At 39.7% G+C, this 22,526-nt stretch overlaps 2 protein-coding genes across 2 annotated transcripts; both read right to left on the bottom strand.

Moving 5' to 3' along the window:
* Nucleotides 1-201: 201 nt before the first annotated feature.
* loxa (lysyl oxidase a) lies at nucleotides 202-5,942 on the bottom strand. Its single transcript, XM_031278050.2, has 7 exons — nucleotides 4,975-5,942; nucleotides 4,576-4,684; nucleotides 3,967-4,104; nucleotides 2,642-2,798; nucleotides 1,134-1,229; nucleotides 848-963; nucleotides 202-758 (listed from the first exon to the last, which is right to left on the bottom strand). Exons 1-7 carry the CDS (start codon nucleotides 5,624-5,626, stop codon nucleotides 752-754), a joined length of 1,275 nt encoding a protein of 424 aa, XP_031133910.1. The 5' UTR covers nucleotides 5,627-5,942; the 3' UTR covers nucleotides 202-751.
* Nucleotides 5,943-14,110: 8,168 nt separating this feature from the next.
* Nucleotides 14,111-20,783, bottom strand: mpx (myeloid-specific peroxidase). Its single transcript, XM_031278045.2, has 15 exons — nucleotides 20,519-20,783; nucleotides 20,340-20,405; nucleotides 20,171-20,258; nucleotides 19,796-19,971; nucleotides 19,457-19,589; nucleotides 18,866-18,995; nucleotides 18,568-18,774; nucleotides 18,115-18,478; nucleotides 17,093-17,253; nucleotides 16,723-16,981; nucleotides 16,469-16,639; nucleotides 16,143-16,380; nucleotides 15,822-16,035; nucleotides 15,393-15,443; nucleotides 14,111-14,682 (listed from the first exon to the last, which is right to left on the bottom strand). The coding sequence occupies exons 2-15, from the start codon at nucleotides 20,401-20,403 to the stop codon at nucleotides 14,674-14,676; spliced, it is 2,265 nt and encodes a 754-aa protein (XP_031133905.1). The 5' UTR covers nucleotides 20,404-20,405; nucleotides 20,519-20,783; the 3' UTR covers nucleotides 14,111-14,673.
* Nucleotides 20,784-22,526: the final 1,743 nt, after the last annotated feature.

Here is a 22,526-nt window from a genome sequence, read left to right as displayed (position 1 = left end):
AATCATAATGTGTAGAGAGAAAAGTATCAGTAGTTTGAAGTCCTACTTTTAACCTTTTGTATCCACCCTTTTTATAGTGTATGTGTGAGTGTGTTTGTGATTCAATGTGTTTGTGTGTGTGGCAAAGACAATAAAACGTAACTAAAGGTAAGAAACAAAGGCAAGATAGGGAAGTCACTTCAATCTGGTCAGTCAAAAAAAAGTGATACAATATCAGTAAGCTTTATTTAACTCAGTTTCAACAAAAGCTTTGGAGTAAAGAGAGTTTCTTCCGTTGCATATAAATATAACACATACATTTTTCTTTACAGCTGGTTCATTTTAAAACTGTGATATAATTGATATTGATTTAACAACGAGGGTAAGCTTGTTTACATTTGTAACTTGCTAAGATTCTTAATTTCTTGGATTTTATTCTTTAACTATCTTACAAGTAGCATAACCGCAAGCATACAGTACAATATAATAGAAGTAAGAAATCCAAATGATTCTAAAGCAAAGATTAGATAGGTATATTCTTATGGACAGTATGGAGAAAAGCTGCTACCGACACCAAAAAATAATTCAACATTATCTGTCACTATATCATCACATGACGTCATAGTGACATTATAAATTGTGAGTATTTTAAATTGTAAAAATATGTGTCTAACAATTTAACATTTACTTAATTATTTTTTTATATGCTTTCATATGCAGTCCTCTGCACTGTCATTTACAGTACATCTTCGCTTAGAAGCCTGTTATCTTTTTAATACCTGAAAAAAAACCAAAAAAAAAAACCATGAGGATTAATGGAGGGTGCAAGAAATAAATAAATAATTGTCACTTGAGACATGATACTCACGATGACATATGACATCCTGACACATAGGCATAGTTGCCAGTGTAGCGAACCTCACAGCGCACAACGTTGTTGCTGTAGTCTGATTCTGGGACATGATAGTTCGGATTTACACTGATCTGTGGAGAACAACAAAGAATCAATAACAAAGCAACAACGATAAATAAAAAGCATAGACTCAATAATAAAATAATCATGGATGCAATGGGATTCCACATGAATGTAACTCTTTGAAAGGGGTTTGGTGTCTCATGAGGAAGACAAATGTCATCTGGTATTTCTAACAAACCTTGAGGATATAGTTTCCAGGTTTCACATCTGTGATGTCAATCCACTGGCAGTCGATGTCTGCGTTGTAGGTATCATAACATCCTGGGCTCAGGCCCTGCACATCGGATAGCATCCACATAAAACATTATATTAACAAACAAACTTCTTCTAGGGCCTTTTACATATAGAACAGTAAGTGTAACAAAGATTTTAATGTTTTATTACAGTGTGATATCTAATGGTAAGCCTAAAACGCTTCTGATTAGAAAAACAATAATTATAAAAAAGAGAAAAAACATCCGCCTGTCAAAATAAAGTAAAGAGGATGGAAAAAGAAATCATCTTCCAAACAACTGATCACAGACGTTCAGGCAGGTGGGATCAATTTACAGGAAAAACAGGAAATCATCAAATCACCACTGGCTCGTGCAAAAAGGAAATACTAAAATTGTTCTCTAAAGGACAGCTGCCTCAGTAAAAGAGCACTTATTTTTCTTTCTCATTTACAGAAATTTACACACCAAAATCCTGCATCCAGGATCCAACTTTTATTTTGCAACCACTATAATTCAATCAATCTTTTTTAATTTTGACATGTCATAGTAGGAAAAGCACAAGTGTAAATAAAAGAATTAATGATGGCCGAATTCCATTCCAGCTTTTTCACTTTCATGGTCCTGGACCGGTATTGTGCATTTTGCCTCACTGTCCCACTGTCATGGTTTTCTGGGACATTTGAATAGAACAGAGCCATCATTAATGTTATAACACCTGTGCTTTTCCTACTATAACAAGTCAAAATGTCTGCTGTAAAAAGGTTTATTTTTAGTCTCTTGTCTTTTTGGTCATTGTGGTCATTTTCAAAATGAATGCCCCATTGTAAAAATAATCCAGGTGTGTCTGTGTACTGTGTTTATTTACAGCAGCAACAAGTTGGTTGATTCAGAATAACTTTGACATTTTTGCTGCGCTAGCTAAAGGAGCTAATTGGCTAAATGTTCGCAGTTGTTTAGCTTATGAGCTAAACCTGCATTCACTGGCCACTTGGGGGCAGCGGGAACAAGCTATAAACAGAGGACTCATATATTATAACCTTATAAAGTAGATTTGGCAAATTTGTTCGCAAAAAGTTGCTTATTAACACATCCAACAGACACAGAGCAAAATTATCATTATGCACCTTAAAAAATAAAACTATAAAGTAAGAAGACATCTGTGTTGCACCGGCAAATTTTTTGTTACTTTACAAAATTATCATTAATTTGGAGTTGTGTATCTGGCCACATGATGAATACAAATCCCATATTCACTCTCCTTTAAGCTCTGTTTTTGGTCTCCACCAACACCCGGGGGAATGATCTGTCTCTTTAGCTGTTTTATTCTTCACTATATTCAACAGCTAGTCACTAACTTTGTCTGTCTGGTTTTAGGTTTTAGCTGCCTGCTGTTTTCTACCCGGAAGAAACATTGTGATTGGGTCTATAGCAACATTTCAACAGTTATCTTATCAGCAGGTATTCTTGAGACCTGGGTATGTGAGGTGCAGGCAAATCGCCTGTAGTAGCCGTAGTCACAGGAAGTGTCCTCCAGGCAGAAGCTGGCCTTGTGGCCCTCAGCCACCGAGTGGTGAGTGGAGGCATCCAGCAGGTCGTAGTGGCTGAACTCATCCATGCTGTGGAAGTGCCTGTGGATCAGCAGCAGCAGTGTTCAACAACTCCAGGCATTTTTAATCTGAACCGAGTGAGTTCCGCATTAATCTGAAACTAAAACAACCAGACACGTTTAGTTCCTAAGCCACATTTACATAATTACTGATTAACATTGAAATACATTTTGTTGATCATTTCCTGGTGTTCATTTAAATGGCTGCCAGTCACTGTGTCTGCAAACATCACAGGTATTTATCATACATGTAGCGTTACAGTGAATCTGAATCAGCCTTCACTCCATTATCTTGAAGTTTGTTTAATGAGACGAAAACAGTCTGGTTGACTTTCAAAACACTGAAAAGAAATCTATACAGTCGACATCACCAGTTTATTGGATCTCTGCCAAATGTGCTCCATCTTGGGGATTAGCACAGTGGACAGGTTGTTTCACAACATAACTATGGACTGAGGTAGTTTCTGTGAAATCAAGGAAATCTAGGCACTTTTCTATTTGCTCAATAAAGGGACAAACAGACTAGCGGTTTTCCTTTTTGTCTCATTATCCTCATCACACAGCTTTACTTTACAACGTCTGGCTTTGCAGCTGTAAATTAACTGAATTCAAAGGTCATATGAAGTTCAGTCACATCATCTTTTGAAAGTAGGTTTTACTGCCCTTAGGCTAAAATTATAAAATAGAAAATTACACCTTAAAAAGCCTGGAAATACAAATAAAACTTGTGTTAAGATGTCAGTCCTGATCAAAATTACTCAAACACTATGAAACAGCCAAAAGTAGCACAACTGTGGTTCAACAGGGGGTGCCATACCACAACTACAGACTAGAAAAGACAAATAGTTTTGGGAAAAATAGTATCTCTTGGAAACAATTAGTTCCTTACATTTGTAAGTGAATAACAAAACTACACAGAGTTACAATGTGTGAAGAAAATGTTCCATCTCCAATTCAAACTCTTAAAAACAAGTGAGTAATGCAATATTTAAATGTTTTGATCTATATCTAATTTAGAGTCTTTTCAAAACTGGATCCAGATCTGTTTTTTTCATGCATGAAACCATCACGTGAATGACTCTAAATGATGTCAGCTTGTTGGACAGTAAGAACAAATGATGCAAAGAGAGCAGCCTCACAAGTCACAGAAATGTTCTTTTTGTGGACAGCACTGACATGACATTACTCACTGATGACAGCTGTGCCACTCCCAGGAGTAACGTGGCCTGCTGGGGAGGAAGTCCGCCGTCCCCTGGTTTTTGACTCTTTGAGGAAACCTCAGCAGCATGCGGGTGTCATAGTCTCTCATACTGGACGTATAGGCCGAGCTGCAGACACAAAGCATAGGAAGAGCATAAGTTTGCAGAAGAAGAAGAAGAAAAAAAAACAAGTCATTTGTGGACACAATTACAAGACTATGATTGTTTTTCCTGCTAGATCCCCTCCTCTGAGTGTCTGAGTGAAAGCAGTCTATGTGTAAATGGTGGGTGGAAAAATAGTTAGGAGGCATGTGGTTGTTTGGGTTAGTTTTGATAATGTGTTTACCATTCAGGCTTTCTCTCCTCGGGGCAAACTATGAATAAACTTCACAGAAATCCACCACTCCACCCATCTCCAACATCAGTGGCAGGATTCGGTTAATTTTACCTCATCTCATGGTGCCACTGGGCAGCACTCATTCACAAACACTTTAGGCGGTTGTTATGGCTCAAAGCTCTCTGAATCACACTTAGGCTTGGATGCAAACCCTGTTTTTTTCTTCTCTCTCTCCCTGTGGATAAGTCCTGACAGCAGTCTACCTTGACAAGCAGTTCTCCTCAGCTGCACATCTCAGGTTGTACATTGGGACTCTCTGGGCATAAGCAGAGGCCTGGATGTAGTAGGGGTCAGGTACTAGATCAGGCAGACCTAAAACAACAAACACACGTTATAATAGTGATAATAGCTATACATATGACAGTAAATAAAGTGATACATAAAACATAAATCAACCAGTAAATTAGTGTTTCATAAACATTTTAACAAGTGTTAAATACATGCAGCCATTTAGAGACAAAGTGAGACAGATACGGTAGACAAACTGATTAATTAAATAACTGATTGATTGGATGATAAACCGGAAGCATTTTAGCATCACAAACTCCACTTTATGGGTCATATCAATCTCATCAATGTTGTTTGGAGAACCCCACTCTTACCGTACTGATGATACCTTGTGCCATATCCGGGTCTCGATCTCGACCTCGGTCTCTCGTAAACGTCATAATGATTGTAATATGGATTATCTGGATCAGTGGACTTGTAGGGGTCGTAGGGATCATCACCGACCATCATGTCTTCTCTCCGGGGCAGAGGCGGACTGACAGTGACCTTTTGCTGGGTCTCATTACTGCTCCTCTGCGTCCCCGTGCGCTCACCAGGGCGCTCACGGTGATGTTGGCGGTGCTCGTGCCCTCTCACGAGCCTTTGGAGTGGAGTTGGAAGCCCGCGGGGGCTGTGCGGGTTGGACGAGGGCCGGGGAGGCTGCTGCTGCTGCTGCTGGGCCACCGGCTGGTTCAAGGTGTCCGGATGTCTCACGTCCGCATCACGAATGATGGTGACAGGTCGCGCCTGCACTTGCTCCTGAGGTGCGCCCCTCCGCCTCGGTGGCTGATACTCCGAGCCCTGGCTTAAAATGCTAAAAACCTTACCGTTGTGTGACCACTGCAGCGTCTGCCGGAGAGCCGCTCTCTGGTTATTTCCTTGTTGGGTCCCCGGATTCGTCTGAGACTGGGCAGTTTGCAGGATGCAAACAAAAAAATAGACGCACGCATATGCGTAAAGTGGCGTGCCAAATATGCGTAATCCCATTATGAACTCAATTAAAGAAAATGTAATGTGACTAAGCGAATATTGTAATGAGCCACTTGTCTTTGACTTAAATACCCTTCATCTCTGTATGAAGGATATTCAGTGAGCAGAGAGGAAAAACTAAGTTTAAATGTAGCTATCCGTGTAAACTCATATCGCTCTGCTCCTGCAGCCTGCAGATGCGCCCAGTGAGATGATGATGACGATGATGAAGAATAGGAGGAGGAGTTCAGCATTTGGAGTTTCTGAATCTGTTATACAAGTCTGGTGCTGCTTCTCATATAACCATTGGATGATTACGCGATGTGTGATCATGCCCAGACAAGGGAGTCTGATTATGCTCAGTCTGGCCCCTAAAAGGTGGTTAATGTGTCAGTAACAAGTAGTGAAACTTATTTTCTTCCTCACAAAGTAGATGATACTGTATTTTGAATCATAACAGATAAAAAAAAAAAAAAAAACAGACACAAAAACAGATGCAAACTTTCTTCATCTTTCTTGTAAGGATTTCACATAAATATTTTCCTCATTTGGTCTTTCTCTACCAGATCAACAGAAAGTCATGATAAATAGCTTTTTCCCTGACTGTTGGATGAACTCCCAACCAAATTGCAACACACTCTGCCAGAAGTATCTGCACTCCATTTTCTTATAGAAGGATCTCAGAAACCTAAACATGACTCTTGGCCCTGCAACATTTTTTATTTATTTCTGGGAAACCATCTCCCACAAGCACCCCCCCCCTCACATCCAGTCCTGTCTGTGTTGTAGCATTGCTAGCAATGTGAAAGACTCCTCAAGCATCTCACAGTAATTTTCTATAAGGTCAAATTACTGTCTATTCTGAGCAATACACAAAATGAGGCTGTGGTGATAATTGATATCTGCATTACTGCGTCTGGTGGCAGACTGGTGACCCCACACTCCTCCTCTGATAAGTCATTTGCAGCGGCCCAGTCAAATCACTGCCCGCGCCCTGCTGTAACACCAGAGGTAGGCTTTAATGCATGGCTTGGGAAACTTAATCCAAGGCTTTCCTTTTCCTTTGTCTGGCAAACCTGGACATTCTTTCTAGCATCTACACAATTGACCACATGATGGCTGCTGCTAGACCACAGGGAATGGCCTCAAGGATTTTATAGTTTCTCAAAACACAAAGTTTTATGAGACCGATTGATTTCAAGGGTAGAACCAGAGATTAATTATGAGCTGTTATCTAGCTTTAAAAACCAAGAACTTGAAATAAACAAATGACCAATTAAAATAACAACATGGCATCATGACTTCACGTAAATATACACATCAACTTTCTTAAGCCAAGTGGCGTGTTATCTGTACGCATTCTGAGCTATCCGCGTGTATGTCTATGCTGTATACAGTGGGCGTACACATATACGCCATTTGACGTGTTATCGCCACTTGGCGTGTTATCGCGAGAAGAACGTGTTATTGCGAGAAGAAAGCTCTGGTTGAGTTTAGGAAAAGAAGAACCGGTTGGGTTTAGGAAAAGAAGAACGGGGTTGGGTTTAGGAGATGAAAAACGGGGTTGGCTTTAGTAAAAGAAGAAAGAAGAAAAGTCACACGCGGGACAAGGAAACGTCACACGTGGTACGTGATCCCCGGCCAATAATGGCATACGAATTGACGTGTCATACATACGCCATTTCATGAGATCAGTCTGAAAATAAAGATCCCCTGTGATCTAATAACAGATCAATCACAGTGGCTCATATCCTGACACTAGGGGGCAGATGACTGCAAATAATATTAGAGTGCTGCATGCAATTTTCTTATCTGTACCTGAGGGAGATGTTTGGGAAACGGGGGATTATGGTCTTGCCTTAGACAAACTCTACAAACTCTTAAATTCTTATCTTCTTCCTTCAGATTTATGTTTTACTAATACCTAGAATAACATACTGGAAAAGCACAAACAGTGCTAAAACTAAAAGTAGTAGCTGGTAGCTTGGTAGTCAAATGGCCATGTAATTGACTAGAAACCTGGGGGAAAGTATTTAATATTAAGTAGTTTATTGAACATTTATTTATCAAGAGTGATTTGTTGAGAGCAATGCTTACTTTTTCCTGGAATGTATCAGAATGGAGTCTGATCTGTTTGTATTTGTGCTGTCTGTGTCTGCAGAGACCCTGCCCTCTGCCTGTATTTTCTCTTTTCTTCTTATTTTTTTCCATTTATGGGCGTCAGCAAAGAGCCTGTGGGCCCCACATGGTTGTGTGACACCCAGCCAATAACAGCTTGCAGGTTGTGCAGTCTGTTCTCAATCTCAGGTACCGCCGCTTTGTCACGCCCCTCCACAGGTTAACTTTAACTTGATTGTTATAATTTAGTTATAGATATTTAACATTGTATAGAGAAATACTTCAGATGAAACTAAGTTTTCAGGAGTTGTAAAAACTGAGTGTGAACATTTATGATTCCAGGGAAAATGTACTCTGCCCAAACAGTAGCTGAGAAAGAGAAGAACCAAGGGCAGACTAAAATACTTTATAGTCTATTTAATGGTAAAGTAAAATGATTAAGATATGCTGTAAATTACAGTTAAACCAGTTGTATTGTTCTTGGATTACAAGGGTGCACATCATCTCACAGTCACGTGATGTTACATTTCAACTTGTGTAAGCTGTGAGGGCCAATCAGAGCCAAGTGGAGTTATATGAGCTCCTGAAAATGTATCCTCCCTGCAGACTTATGTGAGTTAAAGATAGGTGGGAAATGTTTAAGAGAGAAACAGGATTCCAATGGCTCACTAATCCCGATAAACTAGAAGATGCATTTATGAAACCGTTCCTCAGGATTAAAAAGTGAAGTCATAAAACAAAAATTCCCAAACTGAACCACTGCAACACCAGGAATGAATCTGGATGCTCTTTTGTAAATGTTTGCTGTTTTGTCTTTAGAGATACCCTCTAGCAGTTTTATTTGAATTCACCTATGAAGGATTGATTTCCAGCATAAAACACTTACAGATACGCTTTTTAAAAACCAACATGTGATTGTGTTTTCGCTTAGAGGATGACTTACATACACTCCTACATACAGAGAGGGCCAACTATGTGCATGTGTTTCTGTGTTTCCTCCTTTCTCTTCCTTGGAACACCAGACAGTCAGAACCAGCTGTACCGAGTCGCTCCTGTTTTTCACTCGTAATTCATTGAACTTTCTCCATGCAGAGTCCTTTTTCTCTCCAGCGAGGGCAGCACAGTGTTCCCCCACACAGCTCAGGAGACACATCTGTAAGGAATTAGCCGAGTTCTTTTGTCCACGTTGCTGGAACTCACTCCCATTCCTGATATTTTTGGGCACCCGGCTCAGCTAAAAGAATTTGAATAAATCCACGTCTGGGTTGCAGAATACGAAGGGAAAATAGTGACAAGGCCTCCTGCATAAGACATGTCAGTGAGTAAAGAGAGGAAAAAAGAGATCTCCATCCTGTCATGATGCTAAATTGCCATAAAAAGTGCTATCACTGAGTCAACATCAGGCAGACATTTGCCACTTCGCTAGAGGTTCTGAAGCCTACATTTAAGCATTTACAACAGCCAATGTCTAGATTTAAGGTAGATATAGATATTTCATTAAATATGCTCTTGCATATGATATAAAACCCACATCGCTCCAACTTTGTTGGCTTCGTTGCGGGCTGTTTAAATCCAGTTAGAAAATTAGTATTACTTTCTCCAGTTTAGATTAGATTTTACTCAATTTGCATCTAATTATTCATTTCATCATTATGATCTCATCACAGTGAACCAGGACCACACACATCTCTCTCAAGGATCCACAGCAATGTGTACTTCCTCTGGTCTATTCCCAAGACTCTTCTATCACATCCCTCAACTTAAACCAACAACTTCTATCCCATAACATCCCTGCTTCTGTTAATTTCCTTTACAGCTTGTTACACTCTTACATTTCCTTGCAGTAACAGATCTTCCCTCCACTCATTTGCAAAAGTAAGCCTGTTCAAATAAGATCACGTTCATCTTAGCTCAAAACTCTAGACAGAAACAGACAATTCAAATATTTCTCCTCCTTCATAAATGGGTTATATATAATAACTGGGTTTCTATTACTCTTGGAGCACCAAGTTAGGGTTTGTACCACACACACACACACACACACACACACACACAAAGACTAGTGGACTACGTGGCACTCTGCACATGCACTGCAGACTCTGCAACCAGGAGGAGGAGCTCTTTATCAAGACAAACCCCAGAAAACTTTACATTGTGCAATGACTCATGCAGATGTACTCTTCTTTTTTTTTACTCCCAGTATGTCCTCCGACTCCCCCCCTATCACACAACAACAGAGAGGGAGGGAGAAATTCCAGTTAATCCAGTAATAAAGAGATTTATTTGCTCTTCTTTGTGAGCAACTTGTGGTATTGTCTTAGTCATTTTTAGCAGTTATTTATGCGTCTCTGTATAAAACAGACTAAACTGTGAGGGTAAATTCGGACATTAAAGGGGCGCTATCAAGGGGGGTAAGCGAGCCTCCGCAAAGCGTACCTCCAATGGGGAGATTCTAGGCTAACAAGCCATCACCCACATTAGCATCCCATTGACTCCCATTCATTTTGGCGTCACTTTGACAGCAAATAACTTTACATCTGAAGCGTTTAAAGACTCTATTTATCCATTGTTTATTTCTAAAGAAACACAACAATGTATAAAAGGCTCCATTACCTTGTATCTCACATTATGACTCCGTAGCAGACGTTTTTGTAAAAATAGGCTAATGATTGTGCCATAACCACGCGACTTTCTGTCGCATAGTAGAGAAATTACCATATAGTCAGGAGAAGCTCGCAGGCAGTTTGGACTTACATTAGCTGTTTAAGTTTAATTACTAATGTTAACTAGCATTTTAGTTAGCGATAATTAGCTTGTGCCTATGTTATCTCCTTACATATACCTACGCTCTCCATCTCTGCAAGACTCGGAATGATTGAGATTTCTCTTGGCACAGCTACCAGAAGACTTACAACTTTCAGACAGGTTGCTCACGTCACATCTATGTCGTCAAGCTCAGTTTGAGGCTGCTCAGCAAGCTCAGCCATCACCGGAAAATTGACTTCACTGGTCTCTGTGGAAATATATGGTGTAGCTATGTGCATTCTTTTACTGTCTATGGGCGCTATGCAGTTTTGGCAATTTCTTCACTGTTTTCTCGCTTTTTGCTCGCAGGTTTCTCTATAGAGCTCCACCTACAGCTTCGGAATAGATATATCTGCTGACTCCTTGCTCGGTCAGTCTGCCGTTTCCTCTTTATCTGTTCCTCTGACAATGCTTTCCTGCTTTTTCTTCTTTTTTGCCGGCTCAGCCATGACGACAGTGTGAAAAACTCCATCGCTACCTTGTTCTTATAGCTAACCGGTTCCTGTATGTGTGCAGTGCTGTGAAGCAATTCGTGACATCGTGAGACCTGATTTCACGCGATACTTCCAGACGCCGAGGCCAGTGCCTCGCCGGCCGAAAGTTGCAAGGTGGTTTTTCCGCTCACAGGTGCTAGGGGGAAGCGAGACGGCTACCATTCAACCCAAAAAAAGTCATATAACCATTCCAATGACTCCGACGCTGTTCAGTTAAGGTACATTAAGCTAAAAAAAACTGGATAGTTCCCCTTTAATCAAACTAGCAGTCAGTGCTGTTGGGTGGAAGCCTTATAACTCCACTTATAACTTAAGTGTATTGGGATGTTGCTACTGTATCTTTGGTAGTAGTTAAAATGTCAAAGTTACCGTGTGAAAGAATCAAGCTGTGAACACACTTACAAATTATGACAATTTATAGGAATAATCTGACATGTTGGAAAATATGCTTTTTTGCTTTCCATTCGGTTATGAGCAGATCGAAAACCACACTCCTACATGTCCGTTACACATGGATCTACAGTCAGCAGCTGGTTAGCTTAGCTTAGCACAAAGACTGGAAGCAGGAGGAAACAGCTAGCCTTGCTCTGCCAGAAGGTTAAAAGAATTAAAAAAGATAACTGTAACATAGTGTATCTCATTATTCAGACTATTTCTCGGCTGGGCAGAGTGCTTTTTTCAGGGTTTCAGAGCCAAGAAATAGTCTGGCACATAACACCTGTAAAAACGGCTTACCGTTTACTTGTTAGGTTTTTGTTTAGTAGTGAGCATTAGACGTACTGGTAGGCAGATTATAATTGGAGAGAGGCTAGCTGTTTCCAGTCTTTGTGCTAAGCTAAGATAACCAGCTGCAAGATGCAGCTTTATATTTAACAGGCAGACATGATAATGCTATCAATCATCTCATCTAACTCTCATCCAGAAAAAGTGCTGTGGAGATAAGTCTGACAATGTGAGACTACTAAATAAAATGAGAATTTGCGACGTAAGAACAGGAACGTCTTAAGAGATAGCCTGCATATTCATGAATTTCGGGGACGTTTTATGAAACTAAAAACAAGGTTATTGTATATTGACAGCTGCCCTTTCCAGCCAACCATGGGGCACAGAGCTCCAGACAGCCGGGGATATGAGAGCAGGGAGCACAGGAACCAACACCAACCATATGATAATAACATTCAAAACATATGATTCACTCTAAATACCTTGAATGAGTACGTATTTCCACTCACAGTTGAGTAGGAGGTAGGGATGCACCGAATCCAGATTTTTGGGGTTCGGCCGAATACCGAATCCACTGGTTAAGATTCTGTTGAATCCAAAACCGATCCTACTCCCATCCTCAGTCCATTAACACATTAAACACATTAATACAATTTTTCATTTTATTTTAAGTGTAAAAAAAAAAAAGAATAGGCAACATTACACATCAAAAGGTGTAATGTATAATTATAAAGCTTGTCAGTAATTTATGTAATTAATTTATGTAATTTATTTATGATTTGTTAGAAAACTTCAATTATGAAATTAATGTGTTTTATAAAATGATAAAATGTGAATATATATATATATATATATATATATATATATATATATATATGTTTGTTTTGTGTTTTTTAGAGAGTCTGGAATAGAGGATTGTATATCCTGTACCAGAAATCTTTTCAATAAATTTCAATAAATTTCAATAAATTTCAATAAATTATGCCAGGAAGACAAGTGAGAAAAACTATTTTGACTGTTTGTTCGGTATAGTTCATTTTTTAGCTGTGACTGTCCTTCCTTTGCCGTACCTGAAGTTGCTGCATTTTGGCTACTGTCTGTAGATTCCTTCATGCATAACTCGTATTCTTTTGGATGTTTCATACCCAAATGTTTTAACAGCGGCGATGTTGTGTATTGCCACCACGAAACAAATTGGCATTGCAAATTGAACATGTAGCTCGACTTGAATCACCTTCTTTTGACTGAAAGTACTGCCAAACAACACTTTTTCTGCTCACAAGTTCCATTTTCACTTTCGCACAACCTACTGCATTGAACGGTCCACCTACTTAAACACCTTCCCGTAATCAACGGCGGCATCATTACGCCGACCAGCGTAGCGAGCGTAGGGTTCGATTTGGTGGAAAAGAATTCTAAGGTTCGGCAGAAACCGAACCCCGTCAAAAAGCCCAATATTCGGCTGAATCCGAAGCCAAATCCTGGATTTGGTGCATCCCTGGTAGGAGGTCCTTAATGTGGTCCAGGACACATACCCGTACACACTGCTATAAGAATGTGGACACATGCGGCCCAGACCACCTTTTGAATGTAGTCTGAGTGATCGGATCTCAATACTTCCTGGGTGCATTCACACCTGTACTCAGGCTCACAGCTGTCCACTTGTGATCTGATCACTCAGATTGTATTTTAATACCAGTAAAAATGAGGCCATTGTTCCCTTTCAGCAAGAAGGTCCTGACTAAGTTTAAATCTTAGCACTGAAACTTCCTGTATAAAGTTTTTAGGTTTACCTCAAATTTTCTGTAGATGTTCCAGTTACCTTTTGCAGTGTGGACATGTGCAACCCAAGTAGGCTGGAGAATATACAGTAAGCTAACCACGGGTGTAAATGTTTCCTTCCTTCCCCCATATCCAGTTCATGGTGAAGTGGTTATGTCACTAAATGAATCATACATTTATTTTGTTTAAAAAAGAACGATGGCTCCATCTACAGGAGGCATACAGTACATTAAAATGATGATTGAACTTTGGCCTTTGTTGCTTCATTTAGATTACTGAAGTCAATATTAGAACAAAGTTAACCAAGCTGTTTTATTAGGTTTAATGTTGCTGCTTGAAAATAAATATATTCTGTGAAGCAAAGTATCCAAGCTTGATCTAATTTTTCTTCATCATCTCTTCAGCACAGGAGTATTAGTCTGCATATTTGAAACGTCTTGCCAAATAGAGCTTTTACCATAATCTCTATGTTGGTCCTGTACTTTCAAAATGCCTTCAGACACAATTTTTTGAGACTGACATAAGACGTCCATGAGATAATTCCTGATGTCTCAGAAATATGAAAAATGAACAATGTTGCTGCTCTACGGTTTCTTTAGTTTATTAAATGTGCAATACAACAGATAAAGTTACAGTGAAACAAGCCTCACAGACAAAGCACACACAACTTTGTAAAGACATGCTTAAATTTGGTCAGTGCCTTTCATAATAATACTGATAAATCCCACCATCAAAATTGGCTAAACATTTTCAGACCAAAATACTACATGTGCTGTATAAGAGTTGAACAGATTTGCTGCAATACATTTAATGCTCATTCATGTTTTTTCTAAACCTATCAAATATTTGTTCATTTTTCAGAAAATATATATATGTGCAGTTGTATGGTGTGCCCTAGTCTGGTCCATCGGACCAAAAGCAAAAAATAAGTCAATTATTAAAATTAGATATTTGATAAGATGTAATTAATGGAAAGTAAAGTTAAATGCAGAGAAATTGAGTTATAAAAACAGATCCTAAAGCCGATGATTTTCTCTGAGGATGGGTTGTACTCGCCCAGGCGGACAGAGAAGGCAGATGGTGGCTGTGTAGGATTGATGTTGAGTGTTGGCAATCCAGGAGGGCCTCTCGGGGCTGAGGATCCTACGAGATCTGCAGAGGAACAAAAGTATAGATTACTTCAAAATGATGTAAAAACTGATAGCACACTGTAGGCTTGTAATTATCAATTGTAATTATTTTCAGCTTTGTATCTACTTGATAAAATACCCGGATCTGCTGCTAATGTTATGAATTATATAAGTGGAAAGTAACTTTGCACATTTACTCAATTACTCTACTTGAGTACACCTTTGAGATACTTGTTCTTAAGTATTTCCTTTTTCTATGATTTTTCTAATTCTACTTCACTACATTTTGGATGCAATATTGTACTCCATTACATAGTTTTTTCATCAAAATATATGATCATCTTCTAAAACATGGTGCGTTGTTCAGTTAGAAAATCTCTCACAAAACATGTTTTTTAGGATAGGTGGACAATAATGACACCGAGACATGATAATAAAGTGGTCAGAATCTAAAGGCCCTCATTAGACTGTCACAGTTAGTGAAGGATAAAAGATGGGTGTACTCCATAGAGATGAACTGCATTCCAAGATTTATATATGACTGATGTTTATGTTTATTTATATTTCATTCATACTTCATTTAAGTTGACCATGTCATGTTATGTGGGGTAAATGTGTGTATGTTGTATTTTGTTTAAGTCTTCATACTGTAAATATGAACTTTGAACAGTTTGTGACATTCAGCATGATATACAATGTACATAAGGCTGAACTGATAACTAAATAGACTACCTCATTGTTCTGGAGGTCCGGGCGGTCCTGGCTTTTCTGTTGGTTCGCAATCTGTATATCAAGAAGATGTAAAAGTTATTATTATTATTATTATTATACTTTTATTTATCCTCATAATTTGAGAACATTTTCAAAATGTATCAGTAAACCATAAATGGTTTCTTATGGAATGAGGAACACCTTCACCAAGATCACAAACAGTTAAGAACAGGTGTTGCATGATCTAAATGTGAACCTTTTATAAAAAAAAAAGAAAAAGAAATTTTGGCTTTGTTGTTGTTATCTTAAAGTAGGACTACCACTTTTTAGTACTTAAAACCAACCTCTTTTCCACCGACTTCCTGACAGTTCTAACCCAAGCTTGCAAGATCAAACACCACACATGAAGAATGATTTTCACACGAGTGATTAAGGAAGAAATAAACACACCACGTTAGACGTCACCGTCTCCTTCCAGGCTGACAGGTTCAGGCCTCGGAGGTTGGTGCAGCTGACGAGCCGGTTCCTGTTTGAGAGGACGCTGTAGGCGTCACTGGGGACTGCCGTTATACCGGTGTTGTCACAGATGATCTTGGATAAGGAGGCAGCGGACAGAGCGGCTCTCTGCGCCGAGGTGAATACGCCCGGGTTCTCGTGCCACAGCCTGATTATTTCAAACAAGAGTTTAGTGTCAACAGAGACAGGGTTTAAAATGCATTTATTTTTGTGATCATGTTAGCATCACTGTTATGTATCCACACACGTACTGACCTGTCACCCTGGCGGATCCTCTGGAACTGTGTTGCGATGAGGCAAGCGAACAGAGGCCCCACACGGCCGCCATTGACAAACGGCTCTGCCACGCCTCCCATCCAGATGTCGATGTTGTCGGCTGTCCCGTAGAGCTGTAGCAGTCTGCGGGCCAGGTCGTTGTTGTTCAGGACCTGAGCGAGCTCCTGCTGGTTCCTGGGCTGAGACAGGCCACAGAACCCGCGCCAGGCGTTGTAGCCTAGAGAATTAAACAACATGTAAGCAAAGAGTGGATGAGGACAACTAAGGAAGAGATGAAATTAGAGAAATCAGAGTGAAGGATATACCAGCCAAGCCATGGTCACGTCCCCTCTCCATGTTGAGAGAGCCCAGGTCCAAAGCCAGATGCATCACAAACTGGAACAACCTCTCCCTCAGAGCATCCACCATCATGTGATCCTGAGTGTTCAGTTTAGCAGGACGGCCGATCAAACCACGGAGCAGAGGGTCAATGCCACCTGGAGAGATCAAATTAAAGTTAGGGTGACAGATGGCGACAGAGTGACTGATAAGTTGCTACCCTTCTGTCTGTATAACTCACCCTCAAATATGATTCTCCAGGGGGTGAAGAAGGCCTTGAACAAGGGAACACTGGGGAACCGAGGGTCCTCCCTGTAGTTTGCATCCAGACGGGCTAAGAATGGCTGGATGGCCAAGTGGGCGAAGCGGTAAGCTGCTGTTGCAAAGACGTTGGCGATGCTGGGGTCAACGTTAGGATTGTAGCCAGGGTACCGGCCAAGCTGTGTACGCATTGCGTCGGGACCCACAATGTGAGGCAGATAGTCCCTGAACACAAACACCTGAGGGAGACAGAGATCTATTTTAAGTAAAAGACAGTGGAGTGTATGACACCTGCTTTGGGAATGTAAATATGTAAACATCAATGCTGACCGACTCTCCAGTTTACCCACCTGTGTGTAAGCACCCATGATCTTACGGGCCTCTTGGTAGAGTGTCTCACTATCCCATTGTGGGTTCAGTCTCTTCAGTTCACGAGCCAGGCGGTTATGCTCACGCATAAACAGTGTGTGAATGGATGTCAGAGCGATGTTCTCGTCCACGCGGCCATCACCTTACAAACAGAAATGTACACTTTAAATAGTTAATCTGAAATGTTTTTTCATTTTCTGATTCATATGTTTGGCACCTCTTTCTATTAGGAGTTCATGAGTTGTAAATAATGGCTTTATTAATGGTTAATTCATGATTTCTTAATGTTTTATACATCAGCAAAAAGACATGAATAAGAACAAAATTTGACTAGCTGAATTAGCTCAGTTAATATACTTTTATTGTCCTGTTTTCACCAGAAAATAAATGAAATCATTGGATTGAAAATGAAAGCGCAACTTATTAAAATGCACATTTGATAGATTATTGTAGTGAAAACCCTTTTGAAATATTTACCAACATATTCAACTGCAGGTCTGAAGTCATATTATAAAGTGACAACAACATGATACTGTATTAGCAACTTATTTTCTATTAAGTCTTCAGTTATAAATGTTAGTAAATCATCAGTTAAGGGTAATTGTTTTCTCACTTTTTACCAATTCATCAAGATAATTTGTTACACTAACTAATTAACCCCGTTTTGCATTAATAAGTAGAATGTATATTTACTAAATTGTTTATAACACACTACAATGTGGTTGTATAAGGACAGTGTTTTTTATTAGTTATTATTCTCAACAATTATAACATCTTCTATGAACATATTTTACATTACTACAGCTCTGTTATTTTTTATTAATGATTTGTTTATACACAAGTATCCAGTTGTGGATGCTTAAAAGGAGTTACAGTTATACTTACAGCCGCTTACAACTAGATACTACTCTTTTGGCTTGTTGCTGATCTTTGAAACATTAATAAATGACTCATTAACCATTTATAAAGCTATTAGTTACAGTGAACTTGCAAGATGACTTACCTGCAATGAAACAGGGAACCTCTCTGGCGTTCGTGTCGTTGGTGACTCTTCTGCGAGTGGCACACATGTTCACCTGGAGAGGGTTAAAGGGCAGAAGCTCACGGTTGTTGTCTTTGAACTCTGTATTCACGCGCAGCAGGCCGGCATCACTCTCGAGGTCACGAAGACACAGAGCGAGCTTCTCCTCAGAGCCGTACACCTGGCCAAGATCCAGGAAGGCTGTCAGGGCGTTGATCTGCTCTCTCTTGTTGGGTTCTCCACCAAAATTGTAGGCCGAGTATCCCGTTCCGCAAGCAGGGGCGGATCTGAACGCAGGGATGCAGCTGTTTGGGCCAGAGGGCAAGCGGGGGTCACCAGGAGGAATCTGTTTGTAAGAAAGAGGCCAAAAGTTATGGAGAGAATCTTTTAGTGAAAATAACATTTCAATGTTTGGGTCTGAGCTTTCACACCAACCGGGATGGGGATGCATGGCTCAGTATTCTCACAGCTCTCATCACAGTTGATCCCTTTGCTGAAGGAGCGGATGCTGGGGGAGAAGGGTGTGAAGGTGAGATCGTGGTCGTTCCACTGCCCAAACAGGGTCACCATGTGAGTGTATTCTGTGTCGTTAACCACGCCTGCGTCTGTTGTGCTCAGGATGTTGTTGGACACCTGTCGCACCTGAGAGTAGAGGAGAATTGTTTAGTTAAAATTTTAAATCAGTATTTACGTATGTTAATCAAAGCGAGTGTCTGGGATTTAAATGTTGTACCAGTGGGAGCAAGAAGTTGTTGATTTTTCGGTTTCGGTTAAAGCCTTTTGGTTGGGAGATGCCATCGTCATATTCGGAAGGTAGCCAGCGGGCGAAGGGGGTGTTGGAGGCCCCGAGGCGAGGGTTATTTCTAAAACCAAACAGGAGACGTCCATGTTTAGAAACACTGCTTGAGAAATCCCAGGGAAGTGCACACATCTTCTGCGGTGTATGGCCTAAGATCTTTAGGTGTATTTCACAAGCAAACACTCAATCTCACAGATCCAAAAAGTTTTCATTAATTCCACACAAATTGCTTTATGCAAAAAAAACCTTACAATTGCTTTTCACCTACATTTATGTGCTAAACTGTTATTCTGGAAAGTTGATAATGAAGACATTTTGTAATGTTAAAAGGTGCCTGCTTAAGATAAGTTGTTTGAGAAAAGGACTTAAATATGGGGTTTGATGTTATATTATAAAAATGTTTGCATGTAAAAGTTTAAATGTTTTCTATGTCCAAGATGGTATTACAGAAGTCAAAATACAGAAGAAAACGGCTAAAAAGGGGGAATTTGAAACAACATTTTCTCACACGAATATTTCTCTTACATGTTGTTGCAGACGCTGGTGGCTGTGCGATACTTATTAAGGTTTGGTGTGGTCCGGCATGATGGAAGAATGACTCGAGCTGCACATCCAGATATTTGGGAAAGCTTAACTAGATCCTCTCTACTGAGCAAATCTGAAAAATGTAAAAGACATAATTCATAGATTACCAAAGTATGTGTGTGCATGTCAACTTTTTATGTCTAGTACTTAATTACAGCTATGAAGTGCATAACTATGCCCACATTACAAAACAGTAAACGTCAGACCCTCAACCATGACCAGGAAAAGTTGTGAGCACTGTGTGTCTGAATGTGTTTGTTTGGGTGCTGCATGTCTGACCTGTTGCGTTGAGTGAGCGTTTGTGCACATGATGCACCCTCTCGTGCAGCAGACGGAGGGTCTGTGCCATGTAGTCTGCAGATCTCACAGCTGAGCGCGTGTCAGCACGAGGCTGCTTCAGGAGACGAAGAGCATCGTGAGGACGCACCACCTCCTTGCGGACTCGTCTCAGACTCCTGGAAGAAAAAAAGTCACACAGTCAAACAATGGCGTACAATTTGGGTACTTTTTCCTACAACTACTGAGCTACAGAGTACCTGTAATGAATGGCTTGCATGCCAAAGAAATAGCATTTCAGTGTGCATTGATGCTGAATAATTTGAAAGATAGTCTATTTAACCCTGTGAGATGAAATAACCCATAAAATGAACTCACTCTTCTCTGGAGTACTTATAAGCATCATCCACGAGTTTCTTTGCCTCCTCAAAACAGCTTTGAAGGAGAGGACTGCCAAGATGTTCTCCTGCAAATAAACAACACATTTGTCAAATTGTCCATCAATTGTGACAAAATGATTATATTGTGAGAGAAGAATGTAGTCTACCTGCCGGTTTGGAGTGAGCAGGAACCAGGCAGATGCCCAGCACCAGAAGAGCAGAGAAAAGCATACCTAAAATAAATAAATGTCAGTATAAAACTAAATTCATGCATGCATGCAAAAAACGATTTCTTCAGCACCACGTAACATAAAAAATACATACATATAAAAAAAGATCTCTTTACCCGTTTCTGTGAAGATATCTGTGAAGGTTTCAGGTTCTCTTGGAGATGTGGAGTTTGCGCTGTTGTCACCTTCTTTATATTCAGTGTGAGGCCCTGAGGCCTCGCCCCCGAGGTTGTACAGGTAATGTTACTGTCGGTAAAGAGCACTTCCTTCTTCCTTCTCTCTCTGATGAAGGAAATCCTTTATTTTTTTATCTATCTATTGTTTCAGTTTGAAAGGCCAACTGATAGGATGGATGTTTGTATTTAGCAAACTACGTAATAAGTACTAGTGGCAGTTGTGATGGTGGTCGTCATGATAACAGCAACAGTCATTATGCTTGCATTATCAGCATTTGTAATTGGCTTTTTAGAATTTTAGTATGAAGTGTGCAAAGAAATTTTTTTCACTGCACAGTGAAGACAGAATTTCACAAGAAGCTGTAGAATTCTCTCTGACCAGAATGAGTTTTATACAAGTTTACAAAAAAACAACAGAATAAAGAAGACATTCAACTCACAAGTCTGTCTGAGTAGATTTGTATAAACTAATACTGTCACAGTTGTGAACTTCTGTCTGACCCAGCATGGCCTTTAACAAAAGGTTTCACTCAGCCGACACACTAAATTAATTCATGATACACTAAAAGTCTGTTAATCAGGTAAAATAATGTCAGAACAGCTGAACATCATACAGAACAGCTGGAACAGGAAAGAGAATATTAGAATAAGATGAGACTAAAACTGTTGGGTAAGTCATTTTCTTTTACAGAAGCTATTTGAATAAAAAAGTCTTAGTCATTATAATAATTTTAATATAGGTATTTAAGGAGCATTTAGGACACATTTTGTAAATACTTTTTGACATCCTACATCCTGTGTGAATCATACTGTTCTTTTCATGATATTATACGACATAACTGGATCCAGTCTTTTCTCACTGGAGAAATCGTTTTTTGCCACAATTTTTAAAGAATGTTTTACTCCATTTCTCTTTTATTGATAGCCGACAGTAAAGAGGTTTGCAGCATTTTGACAGTTTTCTTTTCACTCTATTGATTTCAGTTTACTGATGTTGCCATTCAGTGTTACCACACAGAAACTGATTCACTTGAGAAAGTCTTTGAAAAGAGGAAGAAATTCACACATGTTCCTTAAGATAAAGAATCAACTGCACACTCAAATCAAAAATAAGAGTTTATCCATCTTTAGCCTCTGATTAAATGAAAAATCACATCAGGTTAGTTTCCTCCCTTTTTGGCAGGTTTAGGTTGGTGTTCATGCCAGTGCTGTATTAATTTTAGGCGTATTACAGGTAAATAAGTAATAGGTTAAACATGTGAGACATGGTTGTGCAATGAGGAAAAGGAAAGACAGCCAACGATCAAACATACGTTTACCTTGAAACTGTATGTGCCTGTTTGGGTGGGGATCTGCGAGGCTGCTGTAAATACAAAGAGCTTTTTATTGGAAAGCAAAATTGTCACAGATAACAAAACAAAGAACAGAGGTTTAAGAAAACGGCATTGACTGTGAAAGAAAAACGGGGCTTGTCCCTAATAACATGAATAACATGCTTTAGAGCAGAGATCTTCAACAGGGGGTCTGTGACCCCTAGGGGGTCCTCAGAGTTGGTACAAGGGGGGGCTGCCAAATTATGTCAAAAAACATTTTTTTGAAAGTTTATTTTTTCAAGAATTAACATGTCTGAAAATATACATCAATATGACAACTTCAAAAAGAAAAAAATGTGATTTACCAACACATTCTCACTACTATTGCGTAAAATACGGACGCTTGGTCAGGTGCCTTTGGCATTATTATTGATGCTAAAAGTCTCCTTTAGCTTCATATTTAAACGCGCTTTATCTAAACACGCTTGGTCAGGACTATTGGCGTCACTTTTGACGCAGTTAGGTTAAGGAAAAGGTCGTGGGTGGACTTACGTTTCCATGACACGCGGGACAAGAATGGGACGGTTGGGTTTAGGAAAAGAAGAACGAGACGGTTGGGTTTAGTAAAAGAATAA

This window comes from Sander lucioperca, chromosome 1 (genome assembly GCF_008315115.2).
Source record: "Sander lucioperca isolate FBNREF2018 chromosome 1, SLUC_FBN_1.2, whole genome shotgun sequence".
NCBI lineage: Eukaryota > Metazoa > Chordata > Actinopteri > Perciformes > Percidae > Sander > Sander lucioperca.
Note: the sequence above shows the minus strand (reverse complement) of the source record. Positions and strands in the feature narration are given on the sequence as shown.

Bases quoted from the DNA above. Each gene is read 5' to 3' on its own strand.
- loxa (XM_031278050.2), bottom strand. From the start codon at position 5,626: ATGGGATTACGCATATTTGGCACGCCACTTTACGCATATGCGTGCGTC. The intron at 1,230-2,641 runs GTCTCAAGAATA...TCCGATGTGCAG, and splicing joins CCTGCACCTCACATACCCAG to GGCCTGAGCCCAGGATGTTA. The intron at 964-1,133 runs GTTTGTTAGAAA...TGTTCTCCACAG, and splicing joins CTGGAAACTATATCCTCAAG to ATCAGTGTAAATCCGAACTA.
- mpx (XM_031278045.2), bottom strand. From the start codon at position 20,403: ATGCTTTTCTCTGCTCTTCTGGTGCTGGGCATCTGCCTGGTTCCTGCT. The intron at 16,381-16,468 runs GTATATCCTTCA...TTAATTCTCTAG, and splicing joins ACGTGACCATGGCTTGGCTG to GCTACAACGCCTGGCGCGGG. The intron at 16,036-16,142 runs GTCAGTACGTGT...TGAAATAATCAG, and splicing joins AGGATCCGCCAGGGTGACAG to GCTGTGGCACGAGAACCCGG.